This window comes from Diceros bicornis, chromosome 20 (genome assembly GCF_020826845.1).
Source record: "Diceros bicornis minor isolate mBicDic1 chromosome 20, mDicBic1.mat.cur, whole genome shotgun sequence".
NCBI lineage: Eukaryota > Metazoa > Chordata > Mammalia > Perissodactyla > Rhinocerotidae > Diceros > Diceros bicornis.
In genome coordinates, this window is record NC_080759.1 from 49772726 (window position 1) to 49796802 (window position 24077).

Here is a 24077-nt window from a genome sequence, read left to right on the forward strand (position 1 = left end):
ACCACATCCCCAATGAGCCATGTAGTAAAATTGCGCTAGGTCCAGATGTAGAATCATAAAGGTTGAATTAATATCTAGTCTACTCTATTTTGGGGAGTTTACTACTCATTTCAAAACTAGACACCAATAGCCAGGGCCAAATCTTCCATCGAAACTATTTGTTTAATAAGTTGGTTATACTAAATACGTGATATAGGATAATTATGTGTGACCAGTGTAGATAACTCCATAAAGTCAGTGCCACACAAACCTTCCTGGCATCTGCTTCCAGACCGTGTCCATTGCTACAATCCAATCTGATGCCACTGGGCTCCTCAAGTCAAGGAAATCTGAGTTATAGAGTTCTAGAACTGGATGATCTTAAACATGATCTTTCATTCTTTTCTTTGCAGCAGATGTTCCTTGGGGGTAACTTGAACATAATCATTTAAGATCAATTCCAGTACAAAAGTAAATCAGACTGTACGTAACTTTCAGTTTCTCTTTTTGCATTAGCTTCTTCAAAAACTGGAGTTAATAATTTCAGGCATCAGAATAGTATATTGCTGGTCATTTATGAAGTTCACTTCCACGTTGCCATCATGTGATGGAAATTCAGAGGCCTTTCAAATCTAAAAAGGGCTCTTTGCCATAATCAAAGATCACACTATTAAATCACTCATCAAAAAAATACTTTTAGAATACCCAAACAAGGATGATGACCTTGCATTGATTCACCAGAACTTTCTCAGCATTCCTCCTTAAGACTGAAGGTGTGTGTTTCCATCAATCAGTAGCAGCCATGTGGCGGGTCCTCCTCCAGGGACCAACCAAAGCACGCTGGACTTGATAAGGATTGATCCAGGACCTCATCAACCCCACATTCTAGACAAAGGTCAGCAAAATTAGATTGCTTTAAGTAAAATGAGCCACGGAAACCTAGACTAACAGAATGGATAAACCATAAGGTGATATTTGCTTAAGAAAAGAGCTCCTTCCCAGACCATTCCTTTAAATAACAAGCTCTCGGTGTATTTAAAGTTAGATTTGACTATATTAAAACACACCTTTCAGGAACTTGCTATTGAGGAGAGTCCTGTACACAAGAACTTCCTGTTTTGCTGAGACGTCTTTTAAATAATATTATCCGACACCTTTAACACAAAAAAATAATTACTAAAATTTCATTTTAATTATATGGGATGCAATTTGAGGTTACATCAGAGCTACAAGGTAAATTAGCCTATTTCTCAAGGCCTTGTTCAGACTGTGTAGAATTTTAAAAGGTCTCTTTAAAGGCATAAAATATGGGAAACATTTAATACTTTCAAATAATTATAATAATAATACATAAAAATTCAAATAATTGTGTAATACGTGAAACCACGACGTTGGGGGTCTCAAGCTCACTATGAACACAAGCTTCACAAAGATAAATGCGAAGTAAAAGGCTCATTTTTAGGTGCAAAATTACGTTATGACTTTTAATAATAAATTACTTTAATATGCTAAGCAAACTTTAAAAGATGCGTGTGTGAGGAGGGAGAGCAAAATAATATAAGCAGGACAGGCTACACAATTTGCCCGGCCCCTCTAAAAATTACGAATTTCAAGAGGGCAACAGCAGCGCATTAAACCAAACACAGGTCCTTCTGAGCAGAAGGTAGAGAGATTTCCCATATATCCCCTGCCTCCGTGAGGCGCTTTTCACTCCCGGAGACCTCAACTCTCTGTCCTTGTGCGCTGAGCGCAGAGATGGATGCAGGCTTTGCATACTGTTAAGTTTTAGGTAAAACAGTCCGCACAGCTATTATTTATGCTGAAATCACTGGGTACAGTATTATAAAACAGATTTTTCTTTCTTTCCCCTGGTTTATCTAAAAGAGATAGACTTTTCAGGTTGTTTTGTTTGTTTTTTTACAACAGGGGTGCACTGAAGAGAATCTCAGCTCACTGTTAGCAAACCGTGTTGGAGACAGATCCGAGCGCTCGAAAAGGCGGCCGGCCCCGCCTCGGCGCCTGCAGGGACCGGTCCCTGCGGCCCTCTGCGCATTCTCCCTCGGGGACGCGGGTCACCGTCGCCCCTGGACACCCTGAGAGAGATGCTCCCTTCGCGGCGACCTTTTCTCGGTCTCTCGCGCCCGCCCAGAGCGGTACCTCCATCCCCCTCGAGCCCCGAGTTCCCCAGGTGGGCCCGAAGCAGGCCCCCAGCCCGGGTTCGGAGCTGCCTCCTCCGCACGTCCCCGCCCGCCTCGACGCGGCCACCGGGGGACCCGGCCCGCGAGGCGCCCGCCGGGGTGGGGCACGGGGCGTCCCACACCCGCTCCCTCCCGGTCCCTGTGCGCCCCGATCCCCGCTGCGCGTCCGCGCTCGGGTCGCCTGCCCCGGCTGCCTGTCTTCCGCAAGCCCTGGCCCTTCCCCGGACTTCCCCGCAGCGCCCGGGCGGCCCCGGGGCCTCCGGATGGCTCGGTGACCCCGCCCCTCGGCCTCCCCACGCCGCGCCCTTAGGCTCCGGGCCACGCACCGCCCTCCGCCCAGCTTCCCCCGCAGGCTCGCGCCGCCGCCCCTTGGCCGGCCAGGGACCGCGGCGAGTCCCAGCCCGCGCGCCCCCGGACGCGGCGGAGCGGCGGCGGCCCCGCGGCCTGTGCGTGCACAGCGCCCCCGCCGGCCGCGCCGAGCGCAGGCGGCGGTGGAGGGAGGGAGGGAGGGCGCCGCCCGCCAGGGCCGACCCGGCCCCTCTCCAGCCCGCCGCCCGCCCCCCGGGCCGCCGGCGGTGTCCGCGCCTCCGCGCCCGCCCCTGATTTCCTCCGCGCGGCGGCGGCGGCGGCGGCGGCGGCGCCTCGTGCGCGCGGTTATTTATTTATTTCCGGGCCCGGAGCGCTTATAATGGAGCCGCTGTCAGCAGAACCCTCTGCCGCCGCCGCCGCCGCCGCCGCCGCCGTCCCTCCTCTTTTTTTTCCCGGCAGATCTTTGTTGTGTGGGAGGGCAGCAGGGATGGACTTGAGCTTGCGGATCTCCTGCTAGAGCAGCCGCGCTTGGAGAGGGCGCCGGAGCCGCGAGGAGGAGCCGCCGCCGCCGCCCCGAGGCCCCGCCGGACCCGGCCTCCGTCCGCCCGCGCCCGCGCTCGGCCCGCTCGCCCCACGCCTCCCGGCAGAGTCCCCTCGCGGCGGCAGATGTGTGTGGGGTCAGCCCACGGCGGGGACTATGGTGAAATTCCCGGCGCTCACGCACTACTGGCCCCTGATCCGGTTCCTGGTGCCCCTGGGCATCACCAACATAGCCATCGACTTCGGGGAGCAGGTAAGCCCCGGCCGCACCCCCAGCCCGGCCCGGGCAGCGCCACCCCGCGCCCCATGCGCCCCGCTCGCTCTGCCTTGGCCTTAGACACCCGGGCGCCAGGGGATGGGTGCAGAGGGGAGTCACCTGCTCCGAGTCCCTTTTTATCCTGGAACATTTGGTTGGGTTTGCAGCTTGTCAAGGATGAGTTTCCAGCACTTCCTTTCCCCCCACCCCCCAGTTATTCAGCAGACTTTTCCAGCTCTCTCTGGAAAATGTTAAAAGACCAGAGGGTTTGCAGCTGCACCTATAGAAGGGTATTTAGTGCACAGCAGGAGTATTATGTAATTTGTTATTATGTAAACCTCAGGTCGGTAAGTAAAATGTTTCTAATAGCTCAAGTGCTGGGTGTTTGTCCGTGGTTGGTGGTGATGGTGATGGTGATGATGGGGAGATTTTGTATTACAATGTGTCCAAGTTGATTTCCCAGGTAATTCCATTTTTTTTTTTAGCCCAGGTATGGATTAGGGGTGTCCAAATGTGTCCCGATAAGCCGACCATTGGCCATCTCTAGTTTGGGGTCTCTTTTGTCTTGGATCACTGAAGAAGAGGAGCACATTTTTGTTTGTTGCCTTCTCGTGGTTGTTTCTTTTTCATGTTTTTCCCCATTTCTCCCCATGTGGCGTCATTGCAAATCTAGCGCTGCAGACTCTCCAGCAGCGGGGCATTGGTGCTCTGCACTTTGCCTCTGGGGACCGTTTTCGCAGGGCTTCCAGCGGGATGCAGTTGCATTTTAAGGGCAGGAAGAGGATGGGGGGAGGGGGCAGCAGCACGCCACCTTGATGGGCAGGTGTGGAAACTGGCCAGGGCGTGTGGTGAGCAACACTCCTGGTGTTGTAGTACTTTGTTTCTTTTCTTTTCCTTTAAGTCAAGAGACTTAATAGGATGTTTATATAGAAAATGCACCTATTTTGATGCACTTTTAGTATTAAAAAACCAAACAGTTTTTCAGAAGGAGGTTTGACTCTTCCAGTTGATGAATATCTGCCTGGATTTGTCTCTCTGTGCTCAGAACTTTTGATTGATTGCAACTCTCTAAACTCCCTAATACTTAGCCCACATGGTAAGCTACTTTTTACTTGGAATTTTATTGCCGATAAGTATTCACCACATAGCATAGTCTCTGGAGACCTTTGTCTAGCTAGTAAGACGACTAATTTCCTTTGTTGAAATATTTTAGCTTTTCTGTTGCCACTCCTCTCCTGCCAGTATTTCACCAGTGCCCTCGAAGGGCTTCTCTGCTGCTCCACCTCCTTCCCGCCCACCTTCCCTTCTTGCATGATTAACTGGTGACTTTGGGCATTTCCTATCATCTGTGGAAAGGTTTTTAGACCTGAATTAACTATATTGTACATTTTAGATGAGTCAAGCGCTGTGTGTTCACCTGAACCTTTCACTATTTTAAGGCTTATCTTCTTGGAGCTGCCCCAGAGGTTGTCAGAAAGCCCAGGCTAATCACCTGATCTCCCTGAGCTGTAGTGTGTGTGTGTGTGTGTGTGTGTGTGTGTGTGTGTGTGTGTGTTTGAATTATATAGCGATAACTGGAGGAAATAAGAGTGTTCTTTGTCTTAATTAAATGGCCTGAAGCATACCACTGTATTGGCTCTCATTTGCTTGATTTAGTACAAGGCTGATATAACTAAGGATTTGATTTTAGTGTAAGGGAAAGGATCTCCTGAGGTTACAAAAGGGAGGCTAGACATAAGAGACAGCTATACAGATGGTTTATCCTAGTGGGTCTAATAATTCAAACTCATCCTTAAGACTTTGCTAACGTCAGTATTATAGCTGATGTAAGCAAAGTACTAGAAGAGTTGTCTTTTTGCACAGAAGCAAGTTTTATCAACAAGTCTTGTTTGAGGTTCTTATCCTTTAAACACCAGTGTACTTATGAAGTTATAGGCTGCCTGATGGTGGAGATATTGTATCGGAGTTAGGGGTGGAGAGATGGGGGGAAGAAATTGACAGGTTTTCAAAACCTTGCTTTGCCTTCTTGTATCAGATGATAGTTGTTTTGCAAAATGGTTCAGGGTGAGAAGAACAGAACTTACTTTTTCTTAGTATTAAACTGGAGGGAAAGATTGACAGTGAGCTACCTGATCCTGTGTGGGTAATGAATAGAAGACCACTTTACCCCAACTGCTAGGAGGAGAAATGAACCTATTTGCAAAAGTAGGTCTACATTAGACTTCTGAAAATATGCAGCTCTTGGCATGAATTTTTACTGAGTCCTAGACAGGCGGACACATGTAGGTCTCCACCATTCTTTCAGAGTGGGCAGGTGTATGACACCTTGCAGTGAGTGCACAATGATTCATATTTCAGTAATTGACTAATCCTAACACAGGGAGATGGCCTAGGAGGACAAGATCAAAACAGCCCCCAGTTTGCATGCTTTCGAGATGATCAAGACATGCAAAATTAAAAAATAAAGTATCTCATTAGCTTTTATGTCTCTGATGTGTCAAGAACAAAAGGATAATAAAGTCATTTTAAATCTTTCTGAAATGAGGGTTTTTTTTATGATTGTAAAGATCACAGTTTGTTGTTTCTGTAGAAAATATGCAGAGAACTTTTAAAATGGAAATCCAGCTACATAGAAGATTCCACTGAAATTTGAGTAAGCAGCACACATGTGACTGAAAAGGAATTACACATTAATTATCTCAGAGCTATTAGTGCAAGGGGGGATGGGGCTGTGAAGAAGCCTGCAACAGTCCATCCAGAGCCTCTTGATATTCTCTGTGAACATTATCTGTTATATATAGACCTCCTGTAATTTTATAGCTCAGTCAGGGAGGAAACCCAAATATTATGGAGTATTTATTCTGACAAAACTAGCAGAACCTATTATCACATTTTTCAGTGTTGGTGGTGGCAGTAATTTGAGGGGGCAGGGGAGTTGAATTCTACACTGAAAAAAAAAATTTATATGGAATAGAATGATTGCTTTTTAATATTAAATATGGGCAATATAGAAAAGAATGAGAATACATCCATTATTGCAGAAACTAAAACAATATTTATAGAACCCTATAGTTCTGTAGAACACTTAATGATAATTGCAGTACATGTGGAATTATCATTTTATCTGTATTTTTACAGATTGAGAATCAAAAATGTTAATTGCTTCTATTCATTGAGCACTTAGTATGAGCTTGTAACATCTCAGCACATGTTATATATGAGGAAAGAGTCAGAGGCCTAGGCACGTTAAGTCCCTTGCCCAAGATCACACAGGCTGTACAGAGCAGAGCCAGGGTTCGGGCCCAGATCCACCTGGCCCTTAGCCATTCTGCTCTCTGCCTCCTGCGGTCAAGCTTGTGCACTGAGATCCGCCCAGGAGTTCTTAGAAACATAGGAATAAGTTCTGGCTCTTCTGATTCCCAGCCTAGGTTTTGATTTAATCTTAGCTGTCATATTTTGAATTCTAAAGACTCAACAGATATAGGACAATCATAACAGGGCTCCCAGGAAAGGGAGATGGTGACCAAGTTCATGTACAAAGAGCTGAATGATCCAGATAATTAATTAAATCAACACAGTATCTTATTTTGACAAGGTTAGCACAACCTTTGGTCAATGGGAGGAAAAAAGATGAGAAATAACTGATACTTCACAGTAAAATTATTTAGAAATCACTTACTCTTTTTCGTTAGAGCAATACAGATTGCTAAGGAAAGAAGGAGGATGCTAAGACAGATTTTGAACAATGTATTTCTTCAAAAGTATCTGCAAATGTCCATTTGACCGCCCCATGTTCAAAGGACTGTTATTTCTGTTTAAAACTAAACTTGTTACAAAGCTCCTGCATTCCTTAAAAGCCAAAGTCACCAAATTATGTAAAATAAATCAGTACCTTTTTTTAAGGTACTTCGTGACACTTAAAATGTTAAGGACAATGGTGCTATAAAGACTTTAAAAGAGAAAAGAAAGTTGAAATTGTTCTCTCTTAAGGAGAAATGCATTCTGCTTAGTGCCAGGTAACCCAGCTTTCACATTCAAATGATAACTAGGTATTTCAAATAGTCCTGAATGATTCACTGAATTTGGTTGGGTCCAATATGATAATTCAAAGACCCAAGATGTTTGCTACTGAAGAGTTTTGCATATGGATTGTTAGAATTACTGGAGTAAGATGTGTAATAGGAATGTTGAAATGCTTCCCAGCCCCTCTTTGTAATTTAGGAAAGCCCTTTCTGACTTAGGAAACCTGGAGTTAGGCTTCCACAGTATAAGAGGGTCTCAAATTACTAATATCACAAAATGGAAAAAAAGAAGCCCAGGAAAAATAGCTTAATAAATGTTCTTCCTGTCTACTAAGTAGAGAAATGCACCCCTCCTTCCCACCCGCCCCCCAAAAAGTCTTCGTTAGACTAGGAGGTACAAGAATAAGAAAGGGTGAATGTAGTGTATGGCGCTGGCCACTGTTGGGAAGGACTCTTCATCAAGGTCACTAAATGATGGAAGAGACCTCCCCAGGCAGAGCCTGCTTTAAGTAATAATAAAGTGTCCATTGTATGTTCCACTTTCCAAAATACTTCAAGACAGAAATGTCAATCCCAAGCTAAGTTTCTAAGTAACCGTAGGGGGGACACTTTTTTTCCCTCCAATCTGTTTTATATTAATGGAATAAATTTCAAAATAACGTGTTTTTTTTCTAATTATAAAAGTAATGTATGCAAACTGTTTAAAGTTTGGTTAAGGATTAAAATGGAAGAAAGAAGTAAAAATACCTCTAGGGGCCGGCCCTGTGGCCGGGTGGTTCAAGTTCTGCGCACTCTGCTTGAGCAGCCCAGGTTCAGGGGTCCGATCCCGGGCAAGGAGCTACACCACTCATCAGCCATGCTAGGGAGGCATCCCACATACAAAATAGAGGAAGACTGGCACAGATGTTAGCCCAGGGCTAATCTTCCCCAAGCAAAAAAAAAAGGAGGAAGATTGCCAACAGATGTTAGCTCAGGGCAAATCTTCCTCACCAAAAAAAAAAAGTAAAAATATCTCTAATTCCATTCTGAAGAAAAAACTCCATTAACATTTTGTATATCTCCTGCCAACGTTTTTTAAACATAATTGAGAAGATATATATACACACACACACGTGTGTGTGTATGTGTCATAGAACACAGAGGTATTTTTTCCCATACCACTTAAAAGTATTTGTCTGATTTTAAATAGCAGTGTAGTATTTGATTATATGAGCATGCTGCAATTCCCTTTGCTGTATATTCCCCTATTGTTTAAATGGTGAGGTTTTTTTTTGCGATATAAACTTTCAGTGAGCATCTTGGTGTCATAAGTAGATTGTGTGTTTTCTTTGACTGCCTTGGGCTTTATGCTTGGCATAATTGGGTGCCTATTTCAGTTTCTCGTTCATACATAGAAAATGAGGTCACTCTTTTCTGGCAGTCCATATTTAGTCAAGGACACTGTGACCTCCTTAGTCCAGTTGATGCCACTTTTCCACCGTATTTCCAGTTCTCTTTAGATGCACATCTCCGTTTAAAGCACCTCTCTTTCAGTGCACTTAGGTAAGCAGATTATTTCTAAAGCCACGAAGGTCTAATCCCGCGGTTGGTTTCTTCACTCATTTATTTATTGAGGTGGTTTCATGACCAACCTAACTACTACTTGGTCAGAATACTTCTTTCCAAGTATCATATCCTTCAAAAGATAATCAAATACTTCATGCATCAAGACAATATCTAAATCTCTTTCTAGTAACAGGTCAGCTTCTCTAAAAGCAATTTTTAAAGGGTACCGAGTAACACATTTATGGTGCCGTCTCACTTTTCAGATGTGACAAGCCAGTTTTGTATCAGTGGTCAGTCGTTTGGTTTCCGTGTCTCTTCACTCTCCCTTGCCTGATTTGGGGCAGTGGGGCAGATTGTTCATGGGAGGACAAGAGATCATGGATGGAAAATCATTCTTTTAATGTCCTATGTGAGTTGGAATAAATAAACCTCATTAAACTCATACCAGAGTGACTTGGGTGATGTCTACATGTAAAAAATCAATCTGGTATTTTTTAACACCTGTGACTCTATTAGTTGCTGTGAAGATGCAATAGAAATATAGAAAACTCTGTTTTATGCAGCATTATCTGGATACAAGCTACCTGTATGAGTGCATTTTCTTGATAACTGAAGCTTATCCTTTACAATGCAAATCATCGGTTTTCTTTTTCTTTTTTTGTATGAGAATTATTGTCGCTGGAAATCTATATTGTATATTTCTCTACCTTATTAAATATAGTATGCAACACATAATGTCACGTTTTTTGGTGGCTTGTGAATGTGCTGGGCGATCAGAGATATCCACTGACAGGTGGTATTCAGAATACCCAACAAAGAGTTTGGCACTGACCAATAAAATAAAAATAATAAAATAATAATTAATAAAAATAGCTAATACTTGCTGAGTACTTGCTTTTTAATTTTCTGCTTTGAATCTGCTCTGGGCCCCAGAAACTAAAATTTGTTAGAATTCCGTGAAAAATGCAGAATAAATCATTTTAGAGGCCTCCTTTGGGAAAAAGTATATACACTTTGTGACATCTGCTTTCGTGCCCTGTTCTGATTTCATTTCTGTTCTAGAGATTCTAGAGTCAATGTCAGGTAAATGACCTTTGAACAAGGAAGCTTTGCCGTATTTGACACAGCCCCCAAGCTCAAATTGCTTAGATCCTGGTTAAGAAAACATACATGAAACACTTTTGCAGTCAGAGCCGCACAGAGCAAAATGTGTAATTGCACAGTGCAGTTTATGATAACACCCAGCAAGGTGCTTGGTAATTGCAGTAGAGCGGTAAGTCTGCGGTCATGGCCATGAAACAGCAAGCTGTTTAGACGTGGTTCTTCTCATCTGGGGTTGTAGCCCTGTCTCCATCTCTCTAAATGCTCATCATCAGAGTGGATAGCACTCACTTGCAAAGATGAAGTCAGAGTCCTAAGATAGGTAAATTAGCAGACTTTATATCAAGCCACACAAACCCAGATTTTGTTTTTTTGTTTTTGCTATTTCTCTGGCTTTGGGATCATTCAGCTCCTATTCAGATACCACTGAATAGTCAAATACCACTCACGATGCTATGAGAACAGATGAGCTTACAGTTTCAAAGACAACACCTAGTAGTTATCTCAGTACAATTAGAAGATCTTGTACTTCACAACTTACTGGTTCCCCCACATGGTTGCTTCTTCACACCAAAAATGTTTTCGAAGTCCATCCTGGGAAGGGAAATAACTTGGTTATTTGTCAGGGCAAAGGATATTTATTCCCCTAGGTAAAGAGTTATCAAAAAACAGCCAGCACATCTGGTTCAGGAAATGCCACAGGGTCCATAGGGATATAGGGACCAGCTTTGTTTCCAGTTGGGTGACTACATTTTGGTTTACATTAGCTCACAGGTCCTAGCTGGTTTTTAGACTTTTTTATGGTATTTTGATATCATGAGATTGGGGAGGCTTTCCATGAGTCTGACACCTCTGGCACTGTTAGAGGATGGCCTTTCTGTTCAGATGGGTGTGTCGGGATGAATTGGCATTCCTCTTACTAACATGGGTCAACATCAGTGTCCCCAACCTCAGGGGTGGAGGAGGGGCTATGTGGATGTGGCTCCTTATCCTCCAGCTAAAGGAGACAAGAGGCGTGCGCCCCATACACGTCCAAACACCCCCGTTCACCAGCTTACTTCCTACGCCTCATCGGTGTCTGCAGTTTGCCCATCATCATCCCACCTGGATGGAGACTACGGCTGGTGGTGGGGACCTCTGACTCCAGGCTGGGAGGAAATTAAAAGCAAAAGTGGGAATTCCTGGGTAAGACTTTTCAAAGGTGACTTGAAAGGTGAGGCTGAGGCTCCTCGAGACATGTAGTTGGAATTAAATAGCTGGAAAGTAGAATGTCTACCGGCAGGTGAATGAGACTTTTTCTGGGGAGCAAGATGAGCCAAGAACAGGAAGGGGCAGATGATGGTTTTGTGGCCGTAATCTTCCTAGGATGTGAGAGTTAAAGGTAACTTACATTATGGAAGACCCAAAGAGGACTGGCTTGGGGCGGGAAGCTTTCGGGTTCGGTAGTCCTGTGAGAGCATTTATGCTATGAGAGCTGGTCACTCCAGTTATCGTCTTAACTAAAGGATACTGAGTCCACATCAATCAGCCTTTCAGAATTCCTGCTCAGTGTTCTAAAAATGTCACATTAAGTCTAAGGAAGTCTTTGAGTCCCTGACTCTCATTATCTAATTTGCTCGTTTGGCTTAGGTGTGGCTGTTTTGTTTTCAAAGCTGCTTTTAGGACGATAAGAAGTCTGTATGCTCTTGAATGCTGCTCCATAAACAACCCAAAGATCTGTTGGCCACTGGGTTATGCATTTTAATAGAGGGGAATGGTAGTGTGGAGAATCTAAAATAGCAGATTACAAAAAAATTGTCTGAGTGCTTTAAATGGTTTGGCAGGAAATTACCATGGCTGGGACGCCAAGACCTCCCACGATGTGTGGCCTAAACTTGACATGTTATAAAGACAAACTGCACAGAGGAGAGTAACAAATAACCACACTTAAGAAAGAGTTGACTTTCACCTCTTCATGATTCTATCCAAGTCCAGCGCCAAAGCAGCTGGAAAGACACTCCGCAGCCGGCCTGATCCAAAATAAGGGAATCAGAGGCTCCAGGCTTCACATAGAATGTGGGTCCCTGGCGCTCTCGGAGACCTTGTTTCTTCTTGGGTTGTGGTTCTTATCCCCTCCCTTTGCAGGTGCTGCATTGCATCACCTGGAGACAAGCAGTCAGGATGTGCCTCCTTCCTACTCCCACACAGAGGCACGCACCTTTTGGTGTTACGCCACCTGGGCCTCACACCTGTTGGGCTGTTTACCAGACTTGAGTAGGTTCCCCAGCTAACATTGGTGGTAGTTAGTCCACCATGTCTTGACCAGACTTAGTTCCAGGGACAGTAGAGACCCACTAGGGCCCTAAAGCAGTGGCCGTGAGCATCAATAGTTGAGCTGCAGAACCACTTTCATTTTTCTAAAATTCTTATTTACTCTAATTCCTTTTAGGCTTAAGATGTCTTCTTTCTGAGGGGGAGCTGGTGAGCCTGTTTTTAATGCCTTTTTAAAAATGCAGATATAACTTACATACAGTGAAATGTACACATCTTACACGTACAGGTCCATAAGTTTTGACAAATGGCAGATGCATACCTATGTGTAACCCAGACCCCAGTCAAGATATGGAACATTTCCATCAGCCCAGAATGTTCCCTGCTGCCCCTTCCCCAGAGGCAACCACTATTCTGATTGCTATGGCGAGCCTTTTTAATTGCTTATGCAAAATGGCACACATGTATTTGGTCCTGGATAACTGAGTTTGGGACCATTCATTGTTATTACAGTGTATAGCACTGTTATTCTTTCTTGTTGCAAAATATGGCTCAGTATTGTGGATTTTAGGTAGGTGGAGAGTGTGGCTTTCTGTGTAAAATAACTTTTTCCCTTAATTTGTACTATTTGGTTTTTTTAATTGTTCAAATGATATTTATCCTTCAATTATATGAACTGCTGATCATTTTGATGTTCAGGCATGCTTAAAACTCAAAGTCTGCTTAAAAAAACTAACATCATAAAACAAAATGTGGTATATACAGATAATGAAATATGATACAGCCTTAAAAAGGAATGAAATTATGAAGTATGGGACAGCATAGATGAACCTTGAAGACGTCATGCTAAGTGAAATAAGCCAGACATAAAAGGGCAACTATTTTATGATTCCACTTATGTGAGGTACCTAGAATAGTCAAATTAATAGACACAGAAGGTAGAATGGTGGTTGCCAGGATTTAGGGGGAGGGGAGAATGGAAAATTGTTGTTTAGTGGGTACAGAGTTTCAGTTTGGGATGACAAAGTTCTAGAGATGGATGGTGGTGATAGTTGCACAATCATGAATATGTACTTAATGCCACTGAACTGTATGCTTAAAAATGGTAAAAATGATAAATTTTATTTTATATATATTTTATCAAAATAAAAAATTTTAATTAACATCATAAGCTATTGAGAAAGCCTATGGCTTTTGAAGATGATCTCTCTTTTTAAAAAAACATTAATTTCATTCTAGTTATAGATATTCATTTTCATTATAAAAAGAAGGAAAATAAATAAAAGTATCAAGAAGAAAATAAGAATCGTATGCAAACCCACTACCTAGTTTATGGCTGTATCTTATTTGAATGCATGTTCTTCTCATCTCTTTTCTTTTTTTTTTTTATTTTATTTATTTATTTTTGCCCCAAAGCCCCAGTAGATTGTTGTATGTCATAGCTGCACATCCTTCTAGTTGCTGTATGTGGGAGACGGCCTCATCATGGCTGGAGAAGCGGTGTGTCAGTGCACACCTGGGATCTGAACCCGGGCCGCCAGCAGCAGAGCTCGTGCACTTAACCGCTAAGCCACCAGGCCGGCCCCTTCTCATCTATTTTCTATGCATATATTTTAAAACCAAATTGTAACCTCTTTCCATTTTATATCATAGGCAATCTCCTTTGATTTTAAGTATGCATCTAAAACGTGAAGATTACTGGCTTCCTAGCATTCTCTCACACAGATAATTTATTGAATCCTCTCTGGTTAGATGTTCAGGTTGTTTCTGTTTCATTCTGTTATTAATAATGCTCTGAAATATTTTTGTACAGAAATCTTTGTACAGTCTGATTATTACTTTGGATTAATACTAGAAATATTTTCACACATGTGCACCTTTTCTGCTCTGTGGGCCTGCACTTCTGTAGAAAATTATTCCAGTTTACCCATGCACCATGTTGGATGTGTCCATGTGCCTGGCCCCAGGGGACATTCCCTCTCTTGATGCTGTTTTACTGTCCAGTGACTTCTGCCACCAGGAATCTGCATTCTAGTTCTCTCAAAGCCACATGGTGGGGGAACTCCTTCAAATGGTTTCTTTTATTAAAACTATTTTTTTAATGCTGAGACATCAGTTCAGTTTTTCGTAATGTAATACTCTAAAACTGTTTCAAGACTTTGATTCTTTTCAGTAAGCATGTTTTGGGCCAAATACATACCCCTTGTAGGGTTAGGCATAAGTGCAAGGACGAAAAGGATTGTGTTGGTTACCTGTCCTTTCAGGTTTCAAGGCAGAGAAAAGTGGCCTTTTTCAGTGAGTTTAATGATGCTCAAGAAGTTTTGCTTCCCACAACTTCCCAGGTGAACATGTGGAAGAGAAGAAAAAATGTACCTCCTAGGTGCCAGGCCCTGCCCTACAGGGCGTACACGGTGGGGAGGTCACCTTCCCCACTTTAAAGATGAATAGATTGAATAGCTGTGACATGTCACTCAGCCTCTCAGTGGTGCCCCAGGCTCCTCTGACTGATGGCTCACGAAGAGTCTCATAGGGGAATATTTGGTGTTGCCTGTGTTCTAGGGAAATACAAAGCTAGTGATATTTATAGGAACTGGAGGAGAAAATATTCTCTTTTCTACCACTCTGACCATACTTCTTCCATTTAACCTGGTGTCCACCTTGGAGAAAAGGGGCAAGAGCAGAGGGAGAGGGGCAACGGTTCAAGCTCATTCAGAGGTGCACTGAGTCCCTGTGGCTTCCCCTCTGCTCCCCCACCTCCTCTGCTGCAGTAGTTTCTACCAGTGCTGCAAGCTGACCACAGCATGGTTGAGACAAAGAACACCCACTCCTGACAGTCAAGACACCTGGATTTGACCTCCATCCCTGCACCCACTGGCTGTATGACCTTGAGCAAAGAAATTGACCTCCGTGGGCTTCAGCTTTCCCAACTGTCAAATGGGGATAAAGGGTTTACGTACCTTCTTTTGGAGGTGTAGACCAAACAGAGACTGGACTCAAAAATGCTTTGAAAAGTATGAAGTGCTACTCCTAGGTAAGGTAGGATTGCTAAACTTTGAGCCGGCTGTGCTGGTGCTACACTTGTTTATTTTTATTTATTTATTTTCTGTGTGTGAGGAGATCAGCCCTGTGCTAACATCTGCCATTCCTCCTCTGTTTTTGCTGAGGAAGACTGGCCCTGGGCTAACATCCGTGCCCATCTTCCTCCACTTTATATGGGACGCCGCCACAGCATGGCTTGCCAAGCAGTGCATCGGTGCGCGCCCGGCATCTGAACTGGCGCACCCTGGGCTGCTGCAGCGGAGCGCACGCACTTAACCGCTTGCGCCGCCGGGCTGGCCCTACACTTGTTTATTTTTATGCACTCTTGACTAGCTGATTTTTCTTGCTTTCCATTATTCAATGACTTGTATTAAGGAGATTTCTTAAACTAGAGCCAGCTGGGTTAGGGGCACGCCAAAGCATGCTAAAGGGCAGATGCTGGAAAATGCTTGGATTTCACAGCATGTGTGTCAGCAATACTGCTGCTGTTTTTTTCTTTTTTCTTTTTTTTTTTTTGCACTTTGGGGAAAAGACGTTTAAGGCTGAATTTGCTTGTTGGTGTGTGTTTTTTTTATTGCATTACCAGGATTTAGGTGACATGTGCTTTTTGAAATGATAGGTTAAATTTAATTTTCTTTCAATTATAGGCTGCTGTTTGACTTGGGTTTGGGGGAGGGTTGCCACATGTACCATTGACTCCTTCTCTGGTCTAGACATATAAATGGGACCAAGCCTTTCTCAGTTTTGTTGATAATTCTGTCAGTAACACACCAGGGTGTTTTGAAACAAAAGTATGGTGGCTGCTTAGTGAGCTGAAAGTTGTAACTTGCTTCCCTGGATGCTTAATATACTGTTTTGGAGTGTTTTCACTGTTAAATAATGGGGAATATGGAACGCAGAGGGCAAGAGTGTCTTCATGAAGGTGTTCATTCAACGAATGAATTTCTTGGACATCTACTGTGTCCCAGGTACAGTGCTAGTCACTAAAGATGGAATAGGAAAAAGGACTGAGGCTGGGATGTGCAGCAATCTATCTGGAAAGGTAAGGCAGGCACTTACCAAAGAATGTGATCAGGGCTGAAATAGAGGAAGAACAGGGTTACTGTGGGATCTTATAAGAGGAAACTTTAACCCATCCTAAGCGTCAGGGAAGCTTTCAGTTCAAGTTGAGACCTGAGACCTAAAGAGAATAGTGTGTCCCTGTCCTGGAAAGCAAGAGAGTTCCAGGTGAGGAGTGACAGATGCTCAGTATGATTGGAACAGGGAACAGGACCAGGAAGGTACAGGAGGTGCAGGTGGCAGGGTGAGCAGAACCCAGTCAGAGTAAGGAGTTTGGTCTTGACCCTGAGAGCAGTGGGGAACTTTGAAGTGTTCTTAGCCAGGGTGTGGTGTGCTCGGATTTGCATATTTGAAAGATAATTTTGGTTTCACTGTGGCTAATGAATTAGAGGGAGGCGAGACCAGAGGCAGGGAAACCAATTAAGAGGCTCTTGTGGTAGCCACCAGACAGACGGTGGTGGTCTAGATTAGGGTTGGGGGCAGGGAGGGAGGGCCGAAAGAGAAAAATGACCTAGAATTAAATGGACTTGGCCACTGATGGGATGGTGGGATGCGGTGGATGATGTTGCCACCAAACTTTAAAAGAGCTGATTTGGAGTGAAGATAATAAGTTCCATTTCAGTCATGTTAATTTGTTAATAGATTTAATAAAATGTTTTAAATTGCTTGCCTAAGAGAGAATACAAATTATGCATAACATTGGGAGCTACAATAAATACTTAGTATCTGAACAGAGCTCCCTCGCTCTCTCATCTCTCTCCTTCCCTCTCCCATCTCTCTCCCTCCCTCCCTCCCTGTCTCCCTCCCTCTCCCTCTCTTTCTGGGGCAACTTCATTACCTTCTCTGTAAATGGAAGCTTTTTGTATTTTTACCTAAATGCAAATACTATGAATATTCATTTTTTTCCTTCAAAGTGTAAAAATGCTGTATTATAATAGTGAGTTCTCAGCCATTTGCCTTAATGAAATAGTGAAATGGAAAATTCAAAAACATTTATGAATATTTGGCATTGGAATACATCAGGACTTTATCTGCATCATCGTCTCGCTCTGCTAAGGATAATATTACATTTGGACCAGGTGCCTGGTGTCAGCAGAGAGATGCCATCTGGAATTAAATTTGATGAGGCCCTTTGGCTTGCTTTGTCTTTCTGTATATTGAATGTTTACTGTGTAAACAGTAGGGAATGGACTAACCTTAGAGGGGCTCCTTTTATGGTTTTATGTTGTTGGGTTTTTTTTAGTATTGTCTACAGCTTACAGTCCGATTGTAATTCATGAAATTCATTTAGAATACATTTTGCTGTAGAAATAATATTATAAATTGTGGTTCGGTTTCCAGGCCACGCTACCAAAGTTATATAACCCCTAATATTGTTAAAATATTACCTATTTGCAACGAGGAGTGGTAGAAAACCACATTGTTAGAATAGTAGTAATTGGGGAAAATAGTAATATTAAAAATTATTATTTGTCTTCCTTAAGTACGATGGGCTGAACAATGTAAGGACGGTGATGGCAGTTGGGAGGAGAGGAGCTTGGTGCCACGGGCCTCAGAGAGGGGGTTCATTTAAATCAAAATGTCTTCTGGTTGCATGTGACTCATCGGCTATGATGACAGTAATTTGAAAACTCATAAATGAGAGAGTATCATGCACTTCCAGGGGGATAACTTGACAAGATTTGGAAGAGAGGAGGGTGATGTGAAACAGGTTCGCCCGGGGGAATTACCGGGTGGGATTGGGGTGAATTCTCCTGGGGGGACTGTGGGAGGCCAAGGGACAGAGGAGCAGGAGGCTGGATGCCCCTCAGGACTCCAGCTTCCAAGGGCATCTTGGACCCAGGACAGCTGGGGCAGCTGGGGGTGACGAATGGAGTAGAAGGAAGATAATGTGCCTTCAGCCATTGTGAATGACGTCATTGCCTGTAACTTGCTGCAGTCCAAAGTATGGTAGTGGTGAGCTCTCTGCCTCTCAAGCAATGTGGAAGGCAGTTTTAAATGTTTTCACATGAAAAATAACTCTGATTTCTTTAGAGTTAGAGAAATACTTGTTCTACCAGTCACAGTCAGTAGCTACCTAGACTTAAAAAAGATTCTTGTTCCCTGCCCTGTAATTTATTGTGACCTAACTATGTCTTACGTGCCTGGCTAATTTCCAAGGGCCTCGCCACTTCCATCTCGTGTTTCCTTTCCCCTAATTAGTCCTTAAGTGGCATTCAGATTCTATTTTTAAGTATATTATTGCTGTGTTTTCCAGTGAGGGTAAAATTTAAAAACACCTACCTGTATCTCTTGATTTAGGCTTACCTGTGCCTCTGTTCCATTGATATCTTCTTGAAAAATAATGCAAAATGAGGCTTTTAATAGTAGGAGACCCATAAGCTACTAGGAAGCTCAACATTTAGATGAGAATTTGTAATTGGACCATATCCATATTGTAAAAGGAATATCTCTAATTATATATACATTACATCCACTTACATTCCTTTTTTTTTCTTTTTTTGAGAATCAACTATGTCATCTCCAGTGTAAGACAACTGTCTTCGATTGAGGGTATGGAAAACCAATACCCCATTTTTTTTTTTCTTTTTAGTTCAGCAGAAGTGGACATCTTATTTCAGAGAACTACAGCACAATGGACATTGCTCTTTCCCCTGCCTGGTGCACGCTTCACACGTGTAGAGCCCTTCACAGTTTGTAAAATATGTTCTCATTTAGTGTAATAGTTGTTCCACAATCCAGGGGCACATAAGGTAACCTTGCCTAGAAGGAGAGGGAGGCTACCCCCAGCGGACCTCTGTAGAGGACGTGAGAGGCCACCGGCCCCGGCCGCCCTTATTCCCCTCTTCCCAGGTGAGCTCCATCTTCTTCCACGCCCTGGATGGTGCTTCTTAGCGGGGCTCCTCTTGGAGTGCAGAGGAGTATGGAGTCCAACCTTTTTTTTGTTTTTTTGTGAGGAAGATCAGCCCTGAGCTAACATCCACGCTAATCCTCCTCTTTTTGCTGAGGAAGACTGGCTCTGAGCTAACATCTATTGCCAGTCCTCCTCCTTTTTTCCCCCAAAGCCCCAGTAGATAGTTGTATGTCACAGCTGCGCATCCTTCTAGTTGCTGTATGTGGGACGCGGCCTCAGCATGGCCGGAGAAGCGGTGCGTCGGTGCGTGCCCGGGATCCGAACCCGGGCCACCAGCAGCAGAGCGCGCACTTAACCACTAAGCCACGGGGCCGGCCCTGTCACTTTCTTATAATCATATCATCAGGTGAAGAAAAATCCTCAGTGTGGGTTCTCTGGGCTTTCATTGGCTGTATCTTCTGGCAGACATTACAGTCTCCCTTGCTTTTCAACACCTTTTCATAAATCAGGTGTCTTTTTTTAAAGATTTTTTTTTCTCCTTCCAAGCATTCATTAATTTCAGATTAGGTTCCCCGGGTTTCTACTGTGATGAATTTCTTGCCTTTTCGTGGCAGCTGGCTGCAGAAGAGGCAGGGAGAGTCACATTCGTTCCACCCCTCCGGGAGGCGCCAGGGTTACTGCCATCCACGCCTCGTCACATCTCCACAGTCCATCGCATCTCCATAGTTACACATCTGTCTCCCCATCCAACCACGAACCCCTGAGGGCAGGGCTGGTGTGTGATTCCACCTGCCGTGCCCGCCTCCTGACTCCCTTCCCTACAGCACTCAGCACAGAGGAGCCCCAGAAGGGCCTGAATGAAAGCAATGGATGAAGTGAATGAATGCCAGAAAATAGGAGCTACATAACAAATACGATTTGCTCGAGGTTCGTGCAGATGTCCCCCATCGTCTATCAGCTGAAGCACATCTGTCCCTCTAAATGGAGGGACCACAAACTGAGTTCGTTAGATTTCTTCCTGAGCACACCACCTTGTACATGTGCTTAGCTCGAGGTGTGTGCCAGGAAGATGCCCACGCATGAATGTGCAGCCAGAGTGACCTCCCTCCCCACCAGAGAGGAAGGCAGCTCCTCTCGAAGGCTGAATCTGGACCCATGTCAGGGAGGGAGTTACTAGTGGCATGGACTTGATATTCGGGTTTGTCAACTGGTTGGAATGTAGACGCCAGTGAGACCAACAGCCTTGAAAAACAATTTCTCTTGTGGTCGGGTGAGAAATCATTTTCTAGTGAAAGAAAACATGCAAAACCGTGCCTTTTGTGTGAGGTGATCTCACTGGAGGGAAAAAAGTCAGGGTGATTTGGGTACTATGGAGGTGCTCCCTGGTGAGGAGAAGGTGTTAACCCTACAGGACACGTCGCCTCAGGGAGATGAGAGCACAGGGGAAAGGGGTGCCGGGGAGGCCCTTGTGACCACTTCTAGCCCTGAGAGGCCACCAAAAAGACCAGCTTCTCTTTAGAGGGGCACATCCACGTGGCCATTAAAGCAGTATCTTAGTGGATGGCAAACTTGTTTGATTGGCAAGTGCGTATCTTCATCCAGGGCAGAGGAATCATCATGCACAACCATGAATAGACCCGGATGTCAAGAGCAACATTAGTGAGAAGAGTTGTTATTAATTAGCTGTTACCTCCTAGTAAACAGCATTCTGCATTTTGTACTTTTGATCATCAGAGTGGGCTGTGGCCAAACCAAACTGCTTTTAGGTGCCGTATTATCTGTCATAGCAACAGCCATATTATATTACATGTCATAGCATGGGATCTGAACAGAGAGTAACACTGTAGTAATAGTAATTTAATAACCAGCAAACAATATTGCTATTAAGCCTGCCTTCCCTTCCTCCTTCCATCTCTCTCTCTAATATATACCCTAATAACCTGTAATAATTTTCTATGCAAATAATGTTAACAATTATAGTTTATGGACTATCTATATATACAGTCACACGATGCACAATGATGTTTCGGTCAACAACGGACCATATATATAATGGTGGTGCCATAAGATTAGATCCATGTAGCCTAGGTGTGTAGTAGGCTGTACCATCTAGGTTTGTATAAATACACTGTGATGTTCGCACGACGAAATCGCCTAACGGCACATTTCTCAGAACATATCCCCATTGTGAAGCGATGCATAACTGTATTTAACGTTGTAAGAAGGGAAAGTCCTTTGCTGTAGGAGTTCTGAATTTGTTACATCATTTACTATTACACAAAGGGAGAGAATATGGTCAAAAATAGAACTAGAATGCTTTCCCTCCCCAGAATCCGGATGAGAAGATGGAAGAGAAAATGCGTTTGGGAAGTACCTGCTGTCCAAAGTTGACAAAGAGGAAGTTTGATTTCTAATGTGGCTGCTTCCTTAGCAACTGAGGTTGAGGTGCAAGTCCAAACGGAAAAGGATGGAAATGAAAGAGTGAGAGGTTTTTAAAACACAATGCTGTTTTGTAAACTATCACCCTGTCCTCCTTAACCCAGAACTGTGATTTATACATGTTTACAATTATTTCCGTTTTGAGGTTGTTAAATCGTTGATTACATAACGTTGGCAACATTTTGATAGTTTTCTGTTGTTGGAAGTTTCCCTTAGCATGATATAAAATGTTTACAGGCTGTTTGAAATAAACCAGTTTTTTTTAATGGGATGGAGTTTAGTTTAAAAAAGAAAAAGAAAGCAAAAAATAAAACCTGTAGAAAGCAAAGCATAGATTTGCCGTTAACCTCATAGTGGGGCTTCGAAAATAAAGCCTACAACCCAACTTGACGAGAGTACCATACAGTTAATCTTTTAGTGACTCTAGGCTCCTATCGTCTACCTGTCATTGTGGTTTCCCAAAATGTAGAAATAACCTTTTCATGCATGTGCTGTTGTTTTTTCCAGGGGTGGACAACTCCTAGACATAAAAGCATTTTTCTTCTTTTATCTCCTCTTTGAGGTGTTTTTGTTTGGTGGGGAGGGTGGTGGGATGAGAGGGGGAGAGTGGAAAGAAAGAAATCACTATTTTTCTTTCAATAGATCATTAAAAATAATTTATGACTTAACTCTCCTCATAATAAAATATCATTTTCTTCCTAATAGTTTCTCCTGCTTTATCATAGGCAAGTGTACAATAATGACACTTGAAGATTTTTTTCTTCGTAGAACAGAATGTAAAACTTAAAAAAGCAAATTGAGGTGGGCTGGCTCGAAGGCATAGTAGTTAAGTGCATACGCTCTGCTTCAGCAGCCCAGGGTTTGCAGGTTCGGATCCTGGGTGCGGACCTACACATCACTTATCAAGCCATGCTGTGGTAAGTGTCCCACATCAAAAGTACGGGACGATGGGCACGGATGGCCAATCGAAGATTGGCCCAGGGCCAATCTTCCTCTGCAAAAAGAGGAGGATTGGCAACAGATGTTAGCTCAGGGCTAATCTTCCTCACCAAAAAAAAAGCAAATTTAAAAATCCTTATTAAGGCGCTGGCCCCATGGCATAGTGGTTAAGTGCTTGCTCTCTGCTGCTGGCGGCCCGGGTTCGGAGCCCGGGCGCACACCGATGCACCGCTTGTCAGGCCATGCTGCGGTGGCATCCCATATAAAGTAGAGGAAGATGGGCTCAGATGTTAGCCCAGGGCCAGTCTTCCTCAGCAAAAAAGAGGAGGATTGGCATGGATGTTAGCTCAGGGCTGATCTTCCTCACCAAAAAAAAAAAAAAAATTCCTTATTGAGTTTTCAACTGTCATTTTTCTTGGGGTCTCATAATGAGCAGTGGTTATTTGAAAGCATGTGGTCCTCCCGTATTGAGTAGGAGACTATCTTTATCTTAACATTGCTAGGGAGACTGGGTCCATATCTATAGGCATGAAATAAATAGACTCTTACACTGCCAATCCATGTGATTTGGCAGCCTGAGCAGTAGATTGTCCCTCAGTTGGCGTGGCCCCAAGCCATTGTTGTGCATCCAAAGGACAGCTAGAATGAAAGGATCAGCCCTGTGCAGAGGTGCTTCACAGGAATACAGATGAAGCCCTTGATACACCATCCTTCTTGATTACGACCCTTTTGTTCACTTAGCAGCCCTGTGAACCTGTGGCTTCTCTTTGCTGAAACATGCAGGTCCCGAAGGATTACAGGATACCTTCCTTTCTTCTTCTGTCAGGGCCTCCTCGTGCACAGCTGTTATTCAGAGCCCCGCAGTGGCAGCCTCCACAGCAAAGACGATTTTATTTCAAAACTAGTAAGAGTCCTTTTTTCCCTTGATGATCTCTATGTTCTTTGCTGGCCACATAATCATTCACTCCGAGGTGCCTACTTTTTCCTCTTTTTCTTTTCCCCTAGTGTGGATGAAAATAATACAATAAAGATTTTGTACTTGTCCACTAACACTGTGCCTTTAGTGGTTTTTGGCTCCCTTCTTCTCCTTGAGAGCAATGCACTGCTTTGATGAAGAGCCCTTCATCTTACAGGACAACCTGCAGGACTGCAGTTTGAAAAGCAGCGAACTTGAGATTCATTCTTAGCAATACATTTCACAATGTGTCAAATGTGTGTGTTCTCGCTCAGATGAATTGCACTGGATAACATAAAGTAGGTCTCAGCAGCCCAAGAAACAATAACCAGTTGCTTATCTATGGCTATCATTTACTCTTGAACTACATTCCATTGCCCACATATGAAATCATTTTAAAAGAAATCCTTTAAAAAGCTGAATGACTAAAAAGCACATAAAACTGATTATTAAATAAATCTTGTCCACTTCTTGTCCTAGTCCAAATTCTACTGACTATTTCACTGAATACAGGTAAATGGAGTTGTAAATATTGCTTTTTCCCTATGGCTCTGTGTGGGAGGGTGTCATGGCATGCTTGTTGTATGGAAAA

General features: G+C 43.7%; 1 protein-coding gene across 1 annotated transcript in view; it reads left to right on the forward strand.

Annotated features, from left to right (window-relative positions):
• Positions 1–2821: 2821 nt before the first annotated feature.
• The window catches only part of ANKH (ANKH inorganic pyrophosphate transport regulator), a 138351-nt gene continuing 117095 nt past the window's right edge, over positions 2822–24077 (forward strand). The window contains exon 1 of the mRNA XM_058564319.1: positions 2822–3279. Coding sequence (XP_058420302.1) covers positions 3184–3279 — 96 coding nt within the window. The 5' untranslated portion in view covers positions 2822–3183. The remainder of the gene's footprint in view (positions 3280–24077) is intronic.